We start from the raw sequence: 12,670 nt of genomic DNA, 5'->3' as shown, positions 1-12,670 counted from the left end.
TCCATTTGTCTATCTATATATTCGCATTTTTGTTTTTACATATATAAATTGCAAGGGTCTACTGCTTACCCTAACATAATATTCTAAAGAACATTGATTTCTTCCCCCCTTTTTCCCCTTCCAAAACGTGTATATCACCATGCTACTGCTGTTGGCGCTGCTTTGTTCCCTTATATTAACAACCACGGTATCTGCTCTGTTCGGTCAACCTCATGCTGGTGTTATTCTTCGCGACCAAGATGAAAAATTCCGTTCCGGACGACTTAGCGGCGATCATCGATGCACAGCTTATCCCAAACAGTTCCCGGCAGCCAAAGTACAAAACGTAGGAGAAACACATTGCGGGTTGTGGACAGGCGAGGATTGCACTGGATCCGTTTACATTGTTCCAGCACACTATTCTATAAAATTGCCGCAAGAACAATTCGGCTCTGTAATTTGCTAGCTAGAAAAACACACGAAGGATGAAGGGGAATAAAGTAATGAAAATAGAAAGAAAGTGGAAGTAAAAGTGTGAGAAAAGAAAAGACGAGACTATACACGTTGTAAACGCATTCGACGACCCAAAGTGGCCATTCTTCGAACAAAAGTGGTGCTAGTTTGTTGTTCTTGTTGTTGTTGCTGCTCTCCATCTACTTGATCGATCGCCTGTGCAAGGGTATTATTGAATCCATCCTGTTCCAGTTGACAAGACCTGAGGTCCATGGACTTTCTTTTAAGCGTGCGCCGGCGCGATTTCAGCCCGTTTCCAATCTTTATAAACGCTGATTTGGAACGTGACAAGTTTGCTCCACCCTGCCGCTGTTGCTTTGCATCATCGTTGGTTGATTGTCTTTGTTGCTGCAAACTTCTCCGCTTGGATGCTGTCTTCTCCATCAACAGAGATGATCGTCGCTTATTCCGGTTGGCTGGGTATCGATGCCCCAGCGATCGAGCTCGTCGTAAATCTTGGGCTTTCACAATGATAGGACGGGCTACGGTGTAGCTACGTCTCTTTAATGTCCTGTCCTCTGACAAGTCTTGCAAGCTAGGCAAGGGTTTATTCAGGTCGATTGCATGCACTGTTCTTTGAGCTACGAGTACTTCAGATGTAGAGGACCAGCCTGAAGATGTTGATACGATAGAGGATATTGACTTTCGAGGTGTTGTTAAAAAAGGTTCGGTTGTTTCTGAGCCTGTCGGCGATTGTGCAGGTTGATTGCTGTCTTGTTGTCGTTGTTGTTGTTTCTTTTGCTTGCCTCTCACCAGCGAGGCAAGTCGTATGATTGATTTCTTTTTGCTCAATCCGGGATCGCTCCTGTTGCGTAGTAAATTTGCACGTTCAGATACTGGGTTTTCGTTCTTGCTCGAGGCACCCATTGCATGAGCGAGACTTGCGAGGAATTCTGTGCTTTTTGATTTGATGGTTTGCTTGGAGTCGTCGGTTGCTGCAGCTGCTGGATGGAGATGGCGGTATTTCAAGGATGAAGATCGTTGTGGTGGCACGTATCCAGACGTGCTAGATGATGTTGTTGTTTGGTTACCTGTGGGAGGCGGGAAACTCATGGATCTGCGCTTGCTGTTGCGACGTTCAGATGGCGGTGGGTTGGAAGGTGGCGGTGGGAAAGTCATGAACCGGGGAGCCAATTGCAACGTACGGTTTCTATTCTGTGCATACTCATTGAATGGATCTTCGTCTACGGTGAACGTCTCAAACGTATGGATAAGATTCATCAGAGAGCCGACGGAGTATCGTTTCGACGTTCTTGCATCCGTGTTTCCGCAATTCTTGAAAGGTAACTCGGGCAGTTTGGGCGCTGTGTTCAGTTTGATATCTACCGAGAACTCCATATCGAACAAGTTCATCAATTCGCTCGCCATGTTTTGCACGATTGAACTGCTCGGCAGCACACCAGTGTCGCTCGTCCAGCTCAGTCGATTCTTATTTCGCAAGGATGCGGTTTGGCTCTTTCGTCGACCCTGATTACTAGGTTGACTTTTATCTTCTGTGGGCTGCTTGGGTAATGGTTTTTCAACAATGGAGGTATCAGGTCTCAGTATGGTATCGACGGACATGGTTGCTTGTAATTGGGAAAAGATAGATGGCTCGGACGACGATGAAGCGCTTGCGTCCGGTTGCTCAGTGTCCAATCCGTCTGGCTCATCCACCCACATTTCTGCTTCGACTACAGCGTCGTCGTCGTCATCGTCGTCGTCCATTTCCAGCGGTTGGAAGGCCTCGATGGTCTGTGCGTACTGCGCGAAAATCTCTTCCAGCTTCTCTTGCGTCATATCACTCAAGGACCTGCAATGTGGGTATAATTGATTTAGTGTGGCCATCCCCGACAAAGATATTCTTTTACATACTCTGGCGTGAAGAAGACCCATCGAGTCATTTGGCTCAGCCATTCAGGCGGCGTATCCTCGTAGAGGACCTCCAGCATATTCTTCACCAGGGCTGTCTTCCTCATCGAGTCTTGGTCGGGCGGAGCGAACGTGAGCTGAGCAAGCTTATAGTTCGAGATGGCAGCCAGTTGGATCGGATTGTGCATCGCAACCATCTGGTTAGATGGGCTGCCCGTCACTAGCCGGGCAGTCGACTTTGGAGGTCCTGGAATACAAGAAGAGTCCGCGCACTTGGTATCGCCGCCACTGTTGTCCATATGCTTGTTGTGGCTGCGGGGATGCACTCTCGTTTCAAAGGAAGGGGAAGGGGGAAAGGAAGGAAATAGATTTTCTTCGAGGAACAAACGAAACGTATGAATGCCCTGAAGGAAACAAGCAATTTGCAAAATGGAATGGATATATAAATGTTACACAGGTTCCAGACCTTTGATTTAAGCTGCTGCCCAGTACTATCTTTTAGTAACCGAGTTTTCGTTTCCCTCTTTTTGTTGTACCTTGTCTTCTATTGGTGACTTTTTCTAATTTGCTTTTGATTCCAGTAATGCTTTCCTTTGTCTGGTCGAGTTAGATGTACATGCTCTGCCGTTGTTAGAGCAAGCCATCGATGTAAAATACGGAGCTTTCTAGCGTTTAATTGCTTTTCATACCGAGACTTGATTTAGCGCAAGTTCTCTAGTTCATGATTTCTTCCGCTGAAGGCTTCTCGTGGCAAAATAATGGCTGATTATTCTTCCTTGTGTTGCCCATGTTTCAAAGGATAACTGCACACTGTCAGATCTCTGTCTCAGCCTGCTTTGTACAGGTTCTGACGCCTGTACAGACTAATAGGCACCAGACCAGCACAATTCCTGTGTGTCGTTTAGAAATCACATTGAGCTCGCTTTACGTTGTATTACAATTACATATTGCAGAAATATTCAAGATGATATATCGATGTAATCGTTGTACACTTGGCCACCGCGTTACCATTTATAAATAAAACCTGTTGCTGTTGCCGAGGCAGCATGGAACTAGACGTTTCAATGTTTTTCTTTGCCGCCGTCCGGGCGCTGGCTTTTTTCAAAATCAGCTACGAAAACGAGCACGCGTAATATCTGCACAGGCAACTCCATTTCTGTCTTTTACGATCGAGATCTTTGCACGATCCGAGTACCTACAAGTTCATTCTGCACGATCACAACATGCTGGATAAACAGTAAACATGAGCAACGAATCTGAATTCAACACCTCAATTACACCCAGTCTGCTCTCGTCTACCGTACCGCAGAAACCAAAGAAGCCCCAGTTACCCGGCCTCACTCGCATAGTCAAAGCTCAAATTACACTGTTAGCATCAACAGCAACTCAAGAGAACCTGTCCAAGATCTCATTAGAGGTTCAGTCTGTAAGTATAGTTGATAGCACTGCATGGATAGCTGGAAGGGTGTGACGTGATTCCTGAGGAGGGCATGGTGACGGCGTGACACGCGGGCACTCCTCCCCTCCACGGCTTTTGACATTAATTTCTTTCTTCTTTGCCCTTTGCTTTCTAGTTAATTAAATCTCACGGAGAAGACATTCGCCAACATCTAGTTCGTTTTCTCCTCACGGAACTATACAAGCAAGAAACGACTGAAGATTTAGCTGCTCGACCTCCCTTTCTCTTACTTAAAGACAACGTCGGCAGCCTCTCAGACAGCGGAAAGTTAGAACAGTTCACCAACTTTGGAGACACTCTCGCAGCTTTCGCTTCAACACCTTCCGCAGCACGACTTGAACTCGACGAGTTATTTACTAAGCTTGGCTTTGACGCACTTGAAACATTCGTATTAGCATCGTCGTTACTCTCGACAGCTAGACAGCCTATTGCGGAACAAGGTAATCACGCACGCATACACACGCTGCATATGCTGCCATGCGCTCCAGATTGCTCATCTGCTGCTTCTCATCATTGTAGCCGAACGTCTAGTATCCAGATCACTACAGGAAGCGGCAGAAGCCTTAAACAGTACAAGGATCTTACCAGAAAAACTACACCAGTGGTGCACCAACGCGATTAATAAGGCCAAAGTGTCTAGTTCATCGAAGCTCGCATCTACAAATAACCAAAGCTTGACAACGCAAGCAGCACACGCCCCTTCCAACGAAGAAACTACACAGAAGCTGACTGCGCCATCCACAATGACAGAGTTAGTACTCAACGAGTGCCATTCCATATCATTAATGGAACTCACAGAATTCATTAGGGGTGACAGCACTGACGGCAGCGAGAATCTCTTGAGCAAAAAGATGCTTGAGGCTGGTTATGAATGCTGCAGTTCCCAGGAATCACTGCGAGAATTACTGTCCACTCTCAATAAGGAGATCGCGGAAGAAGATGTAGCTATCGCGCTTGGATGTATGGCGAGAACGTATACCAACATGACCGGCGTTGGCAACGGAACTTCGTCAGAATCGAATTGGAACGTTGAGAATTTTGTGGCAGTAATCAAAGACGTGGTAAGTTATGACCAGCAGCTGCAATGGATGTTTCCTTACTAAACCTGCATTGTGTAGAATCCTAACTTGAACTGGGAAAGAGTCATCGAACATTTGGATTATGCACACTTCTTCCTTTACGATGCTAAAGGGCTCGAAATACTTGTTCGAGCTTGGAAAGCTTCTCCAAAGGTAACGTGTGGTATGTAGTCTTGGCGATGTACTCTAGCTGACGCGTGTTCCATCCTAGGGGTCCGAAAACTTCCCCGCCAACAAATTCTTTGGGAAATGGCATAATCTAAAAGGCCAATTGAGCGCCTTATACCAGATGACCAACGCCTCCCCAGATAAAATAAGCCTCGTTGCATGCTCGCAACAGAAAGTCGTGGAACTCGAGGATTTCGCTAATTCCAACGCTCATGTCCGCGCAATGGCTTCTCAGCTCGTCAATGAACAGCTCAACTCGCTTGATCTTATACAATGCGTCGTTGATCTTTCTGACACCGCCGTCGCTGAAGATGTCAAAATATTCGTCGAGATGATGATTGGAAAATGCCCAGAATTGGTATTCCTTGGCTTCGTTCAGATACAAGTGAGTGCTTGCGAGTCATTTTGATTAGATATCATCTTGCTGACAGCCACAAAAAGACTCTGAAGAGCAATTACCAAAAGGACTTGCTTGGACGATTACTGCTATTATACCTTGGAGGCAATGCTGGAAGCGCATTCGTTCTTACCAAGCTGTGGCAAGTCAATCCTGAATTCCTGACCAAGAGCATTTTCGAGATGTATGGCAACGATGCAACTAGTCTGTCTCGAATCCTCGATATTGCTCATGAGCTCAAGGTAATTAATAGCAGTTCATTTGAGCGTGGTCACGGCAACTGACTTTGTTTTTTGCCAGCTTTTGTCCCAGTTCCTCGACATGCAGCCGTTCTTTTTCGCGATCGATTTAGCAGCTTTAGCATCTCGTCGTGAATTCTTGAACTTGGAGAAATGGTTGCAAGATAAGATCGTGGAGCACAAGGATGTCTTTGTTCGAGCATGTTTAGAATTCCTCAGCCAAAAGGTAGCAGCAGAAGTATCCCGACAAGAAACGAATTCTCCACCAACAACTGTGCCGCTATCTCCTGAAATCATCAGCATTTTCCTCAAATTGCTATCAGAAAGGTTGGTATCCAGTGTTTCTGCTTTTAGCAATGGTTATTAATTTCCCCCTAGTCCCATGACGCCGGAAAACGCAGAATTGTTGAAAGAAGCACAGTCAGTTTGTCTGCAAACGTATCCAAAGTTGATGAATATACGATCGACATCGGATATGGCATCGGCGAATGCGGAAGTATCTTTCAAACCAGACGTCGAAGAGGAAGCGAATTCCTACTACGAGCGTATCTACAGTGGCGAGATGTCCATCGACCAAATGATAGAGAAACTCAAGATATTCAGCCAGTCAAAAAATCCTCACGAGCAAGATGTCTTTGCATGTATGATTCACAATCTTTTCGACGAGTACCACTTTTTCCCAAAGTATCCTGAAAAGGAGCTGTCTATCACAAGTATTTTGTTCGGCTTGCTTGTGCAGCATCATTTGGTGTCTTATGTGCCTCTTGGAATCGCATTACGCTGTGTACTAGACGCGCTACGAAATCCACCCGGTTCTAAAATGTTCAGTTTCGGCTTACAGGCTTTGCAACAGTTCCAATCTCGTTTGCCTGAATGGCCCCAATACTGTGCACACTTGTTACAAATTCCACACTTACAACAAGCCAGTCCGGAATTAGCCAGAGTGATTAACGCGGCATTGCAGTCCGGTGCGCAACAGCAAGCCGAAGAAATGTCCAAAGATGCTTCTCCATATCCGGCGCAACAAATGGATGTTCCCGGAGCAGCCACAACCCAGCAAAATGTCGAACATACAGCGTTCACATCGCTGCATGCTCCTCCTCTTCCGACGTCCGAGGAGGAAATCAAATATGAGGCACCTGCCGAGAATGTGCAAGACAAAATTCTATTTATCATCAATAATATTGCCAGGAATAATTTGGAAGACAAGACAGCAGAGTTGGTGAAACTCCTAGACAAGTCGGCCTTCCAATGGTTCAGCAACTACTTGGTTGTGAAGCGTGCAAGTCTTGAACCCAATTATCATGAATTATACTTGCTACTACTCGATGCTGTGGATAGCAGGCTGCTATATCAGCATGTCCTACGGGAAACATACCTAAACATACAAATACTTTTAAATTCAGAAAAAACTGTGACCTCCTCACAAGACCGAGGTCTGTTGAAGAATCTTGGTTCATGGCTTGGTGGAATGACTCTGGCCAGGAACAAACCAATCCGACACAAAAATATCGCTTTTAAAGTGCGTACAAAACGGGTTTACATTGCATGCAATAGCTCTAACCATATTTAAATTAGGATCTTTTGCTTGAAGGATATGACAGCAACAGACTAATTGTCGTTATTCCGTTCGTTTGCAAAGTTCTGGAGCAATGCAGCAAGAGTATTGTATTTAAGCCGCCAAATCCATGGCTCATGGCTATTCTCAAACTCCTGGTGGAGTTGTATCATCATGCCGAGCTGAAGCTGAACCTCAAGTTTGAGATCGAGGTTCTGTGCAAGAGTTTGTCGATTGAACTAGAAGGTATGTGAAGTTAAAGCGAGATTAATCAATATATGCTCATCAACAATTGCGCCATAGATATCACGGCAACTTCGATCCTCAAGGATAGACAGCCAAAGCAGCTTGCTGGTCGAAATGCTTTGGCAGAGATGCTGGCACGTGGTACCAGCGGAGCGATGCCTGGCCGCTCTCCCGCTGCAAATACCATCTTGCCAGGAGCTTCACTCGAGACTGGCAGAATGGTTGGAGTCGAAGAACCGGCAATTGCTTTGCCGAACATTGCCCCTTATATTACATTTAATCCGCAGATTGCTTTGTTCTCATCGCAGCCCGCATCCAAACGATGGGTTCTGCAAGCTATTGCGCAATCTATCCGTGAGGTGAGCAGAGCGGAAGCTGTTAGTAGAGGTTATCTCATTTACAAATACTCATACCGATTCTTTCCAAAGATCGTGGATCCTGTTGTCGAGCGCTCCGTGGCTATCGCTACCGTCTCTACTCGAGAGCTGGTAGCAAAGGATTTTGCTGTGGAAGCTGATGAAAACAAGATGAGAAAAGCAGCGCACCTTATGGCCCAGAACTTGGCTGGAAGTCTTGCAATGGTTACTTGCAAGGAACCATTACGACAAAGCATGACACAGAACCTCCGAAACATCTTTTTGATGAATGGACTTAACGATGTAAGTGTTGCTTATATGTTAATAAGTCCTGTTTTCTAACGTGATCTTCAAAAAGGCCATAATCGAGCAAGCTGTCTTGATCACAGTCTGGGACAACCTTGATCTAGTGTGCGCCGTAATCGAGAAAGCAGCAATGGAGAAGGCTGCAGTAGAAGTTGATGAGGTCCTTATGAACGCCTATGCTAGCCGGAAACAGCATCGTGAGCAACGGCCTGGTCAAGCATACTTTGACATGGAAATTTTTGCTATGTCCAGATATCCGGCATCACTTCCGGAACCTCTTCGTGCAAAGCCCAGTGGTTTGCAAGCAGCACAGATGCGTGTCTATGAGGATTTCTCTAGGATCCCAAGATCTGCACCACAAACTGGAGTTCAAATGGCTGAGGAGGACCAGCTTACACAGCTGGCACGCACTGAACCAGCACTTCCCTATGGATACCCTGCTGCTGCTGCTGCTGCTGCAGCAGCGGCCGCTGCTGGCCCACTAGCTGGAAATGTCGGCTTTGACAGCATGGCAGAGCAAGCGAGTGCGCATCAGATACTTGAGCGCTTCACTCAATATCTAGCTGAACTCGAGAAGCTAGCAAACCAGACAAACGTACCCAACTATGCATCCCTGCCACCTTTGCATGCCATTCGTAACTTGGTTCGTCAAGTCCCATTGCTGGCTCTATCCAGTTTCGACAAGGTTGAGGCAGCTCGAGCGTTCGCACAAAAGGTGGTATCTCTTTTGTACAAGAGCGAGACGCAATTGGCTAGAGAAATGTATGTCGTCTTGCTTGAACGGCTCTGCGAAGTATCTCCGAACGTTGGCACCTTAGTGATGTATTGGCTCACTCACGTCGATGATGAGAGAAAATACAATGTCCCTGTCACTGTCGCTCTTATCAAGGCTGGTCTCATTAACTTGCAGGAACAAGATCAAGAACTTGCTGCTCTAATTGACAGTGGACGTACGAATGCAATTAACTTTGCAGCAAGACTTATCCATGCTTGCATTTTCGAGGAGAACCTTGCTACACATCAAGAATTTATGGCTTCACTTGAAGCCATGGGCCGACTGCGCGGCAAAGTTCCTGACAATGTGCTTATCCTTATGGAGGAACTGCGAAGCCATGCTCAGACTCAGGTCAAGGGTGTCCAGGACGAAGAAGCAAGCTTGCGTGATCAGCTTCAATACCTCTTTGCAGAATGGGTGCGACTTTATCAACACCCATCGACGACCGAGAAAGCGCAGACTGCATTCCTGACGCAACTATCACAGCAAAACATTTTCAAAGTTGAGGACATGTCGTCACTCTTCTTCCGAACCTGTATCGAGCTGTCTGTAGATCGCGTACTGAAATTCAAGCAGTTACCTGGTCAATCTCCCAGCGCTGCGTACCAGCTGATCGATGCTTTCACGAAATTGGTTGTCGGTCTCATCAAATTACCAGCGGATCCTGCAAACGCCAACAGCAATGCGGCCAGAGTCAACCAGTTCTCCAAGGTTCTTTCAGTAATTGTCCTGGTTATTGCGCAGCATCATGAACAATATCGCCATCAGTTTAATCAACGGCCTTTCTTGCGTATTTTCATCAACCTATTAAGCGATTTGCATGCTTCAGAGCAGCAGTTACAACCTATCTATGTCCCTATACTGACAGCACTAAGCAACACGTTCCATACGCTCCAGCCTTCTATATTCCCCGGTTTCACTTTTGCATGGTTGCAAATTATATCCCACCGTCTATTCATGCCGAAGCTATTATTGACGGAAAACCAAAAGGTATGGTTGTGGAGATGATTTACGTATATTTCGAAGCAGGAGAAAACTGACTAGCTCGATTGACAGGGTTGGCCGACGTTCCAACGGTTGCTCATTTGTCTTTTCCAGTTCCTCGTGCCATTTTTGCGCAGCGTTGAACTGAGAGACACAACTAGAATGCTGTATCGCGGTACGCTCCGCATTTTGCTGGTGCTGTTGCACGATTTCCCCGAGTTCCTTTGCGATTACCATTACAGCTTCTGCGATGTCATCCCACCATCCTGTATTCAGCTCCGCAACCTAATCCTCAGCGCGTTCCCTCGTAACATGCGCTTGCCAGATCCATTCACACCGAACCTTAAGGTCGATTTATTGCCCGAGATCAACCAGGCACCTCGCATCCTATCGGATTACGTTAGTCCGATGCTGGCAAACAATTTCAAACAGTCCCTTGACGAATATCTAGAAAAGCGCAAGCCAAGTAGCTTCTTGAATGATTTGGCGAATCGTCTGTTGGTTGATCCGAACCAAAAGAACGCTTTCAACGCTGCTCCATCAAAGTACAATGTGCCGTTGATGAACTCTCTCGTCTTCTACGTCGGCAACTCGGGTATATCTCGGGGAATTCCTGTCAACCAAGGTTCTCCTATGGAAATCTATAAGCATCTCTTGGCAGAATTGGACTCTGAAGGTAAGTCTTATAGTACATGGTATCAGTGTGGCAGTGGCTGACCGGTAAATGTAGGCTGCTATGTGTTCCTGAACGCGATTGCCAATCAGTTGCGCTATCCCAACAGCCACACTCACTACTTCAGCTGTGTTCTGTTGTACTTGTTCGCAGAAAGCGAGACAGAGCAAATCAAGGAACAAATAACCAGAGTCTTGCTCGAGAGGCTCATTGTGAACAGACCACACCCTTGGGGACTCTTGATCACCTTTATCGAACTTATCAAGAACCCACGTTACAATTTCTGGAGCCATTCTTTCACTCGTTGTGCAACTGATATCGAGCGGCTCTTCGAAAGTGTCTCAAGGTGAGAAATTTACAAATTTTAGATATTTACTTTTTTCTATTTTGTCCTTACTTTATGCGACTTATAGATCGATCAACCAGATCTAAGGACAAATTTGTACCATATTGTAAAAACTGCATTGGATTTTGGATTAGATAAAAAGAAGGGGTTTGTCCTTGTGTGTTTAGTCTTTCTAATGTTTATTGTCGTCGTTCTTTTGATCGACTTGTTATGAACTACGAATGGAGCGATGATGGATGAGACGAGGGTTGGGATAGGAGTCGACGCTATTTGTTGATGGGGAGAAAAAGTTGCGGTTGAAACTAGTTTGGACGGTTTGCCATTCCCCCGGTTTGGTCGCCAAGAAGTGGAATAGGAAGATCAGCGTGAATTGGAACATATATTTTTGTGAAATACTTGACAGTTGGGGCACTTTTTCGTATGCGTAGACTGGTTGCGCGAAGACTCTGCATGAAGCGACCTATGCAATCGATGACACAATAAGCGATGCCTGACTCGAGTGCATCGGGCCGAGAAAGTGTGGACATGCACAAAAGTACTCGGCTTCCTCGTGGAAAGCATCAAACCTCAAGAACAACGTATGATGTCTGCAGGGCACTTGAGAGTATCTGCAGACTAAGCCGAGACGATTCCTTGTCCTGCGCGTATGTATGAAGGTATAGCGTGCGATCCGGCGGTGGCTAGCTAGCGAAAAGGCTAGTTTGTAATTGCAAAGTAAACTGTCCAAATAGACGTGAAAGCCTTGACCCTGTTACTCCTTTTCTCTTTGAATATTGGCTTTTCTGCAAAGATTGTATGAATTTTCTTCCTTCGTTGATACCATGTCAACTTGGTCGCCGCCGTCGACGACGAAAGACTTGGATGGTAGCAACGATGCTCGGGCACCCTTGTTGGAATCAACCGTCTACACACAAGTCATACCAGTTTTTGTCATTAGTCTCGTCTCTTTCTATATCCTCGTATGTATTGCAAAATATCTTTACTGGCAATATCGTCGGCGTCGGAAACGCCAGCTCCAGCTCGAAGTCGGACGACTTCGATCATTTTGGCTGCGTGCCATGGCCGATATACAAGAACAACAACGGAGAGAGCAGGAACGACGGATATTAGAAAAACAACAAGAGATCAAACATCTCGCACCAGTGATACCTCGACCAGCTACATACCCAAACTTTATCTATACTAGCATCTGTACATCTGACATTACCTTGATAACAAGCACAACAACTAACTCGACCGCACGTTCATCTCCTTCCTCCTCCCCAAATACTAGACTGTCATCATCATCATCAAGCTGGAATAATATTCACCCTGGCGGCGCCCGTCCTCACTCTGTCATTGGCACACCGTTATTCCATCCTCCAACATCTTGCTCCTATGAATCCGACACCACTCTGAGACCTTGCTCACCCACCACCTTGACACTGCATCCAGATCAGTCCGCCGGCGGCGGCGGCGGCGGCGGCGGTGGTGGTGGTGGTGAATTCTACCACGAAAAGCATGCAAGAAAGATAGTGGATAACAGAGAGCAGCTGAAATATTGGAAACGCAACAAACGGAAACGGAGGCACTTGCTTTGGCAATGGAGCGTTGCTATGGGATACTGCCGCTACAGCCATGCGAGTAAACTTACAGAGCTCATTGCACGTCTTCAGGAAGATGCCGGTGGGAAAGAATAAGTTCAAATCTGTTTGTTTCTTTTAATGTATGCATGAAGCTCACACAACAATAAATCGTTCTA

At 46.1% G+C, this 12,670-nt stretch overlaps 4 protein-coding genes across 4 annotated transcripts; 3 read left to right on the top strand and 1 right to left on the bottom strand.

The window, feature by feature from the left end:
• Window positions 1-139: 139 nt before the first annotated feature.
• On the top strand, window positions 140-445 carry VTP01DRAFT_9336 (uncharacterized protein; the record flags this gene model as incomplete). The annotated part of the gene is made up of 1 exon (XM_069388557.1): window positions 140-445. The coding sequence occupies one exon, from the start codon at window positions 140-142 to the stop codon at window positions 443-445; it is 306 nt and encodes a 101-aa protein (XP_069240842.1).
• An 89-nt stretch (window positions 446-534) lies between these two features.
• Window positions 535-2,642, bottom strand: VTP01DRAFT_9335 (uncharacterized protein; the record flags this gene model as incomplete). Its single annotated transcript, XM_069388556.1, has 2 exons — window positions 535-2,284; window positions 2,347-2,642. 2 exons carry the CDS (start codon window positions 2,640-2,642, stop codon window positions 535-537), a joined length of 2,046 nt encoding a protein of 681 aa, XP_069240841.1.
• A 944-nt stretch (window positions 2,643-3,586) lies between these two features.
• VTP01DRAFT_9334 (uncharacterized protein) lies at window positions 3,587-11,015 on the top strand (the record flags this gene model as incomplete). The annotated part of the gene is made up of 16 exons (XM_069388555.1): window positions 3,587-3,769; window positions 3,918-4,242; window positions 4,322-4,553; window positions 4,611-4,863; window positions 4,921-5,034; window positions 5,093-5,434; window positions 5,491-5,688; window positions 5,747-6,012; window positions 6,064-7,207; window positions 7,264-7,489; window positions 7,547-7,848; window positions 7,918-8,148; window positions 8,204-9,916; window positions 9,983-10,586; window positions 10,641-10,929; window positions 10,997-11,015. The coding sequence occupies 16 exons, from the start codon at window positions 3,587-3,589 to the stop codon at window positions 11,013-11,015; spliced, it is 6,441 nt and encodes a 2,146-aa protein (XP_069240840.1).
• A 735-nt stretch (window positions 11,016-11,750) lies between these two features.
• VTP01DRAFT_9333 (uncharacterized protein) lies at window positions 11,751-12,608 on the top strand (the record flags this gene model as incomplete). Its single annotated transcript, XM_069388554.1, has 1 exon — window positions 11,751-12,608. The coding sequence occupies one exon, from the start codon at window positions 11,751-11,753 to the stop codon at window positions 12,606-12,608; it is 858 nt and encodes a 285-aa protein (XP_069240839.1).
• Window positions 12,609-12,670: the final 62 nt, after the last annotated feature.

The sequence above is a fragment of the Rhizomucor pusillus genome (genome assembly GCF_041956525.1).
Source record: "Rhizomucor pusillus strain CBS 183.67 unplaced genomic scaffold VTP01scaffold_6, whole genome shotgun sequence".
Classification (NCBI taxonomy): Eukaryota; Fungi; Mucoromycota; class Mucoromycetes; order Mucorales; family Lichtheimiaceae; genus Rhizomucor; species Rhizomucor pusillus.
Note: the sequence above shows the minus strand (reverse complement) of the source record. Positions and strands in the feature narration are given on the sequence as shown.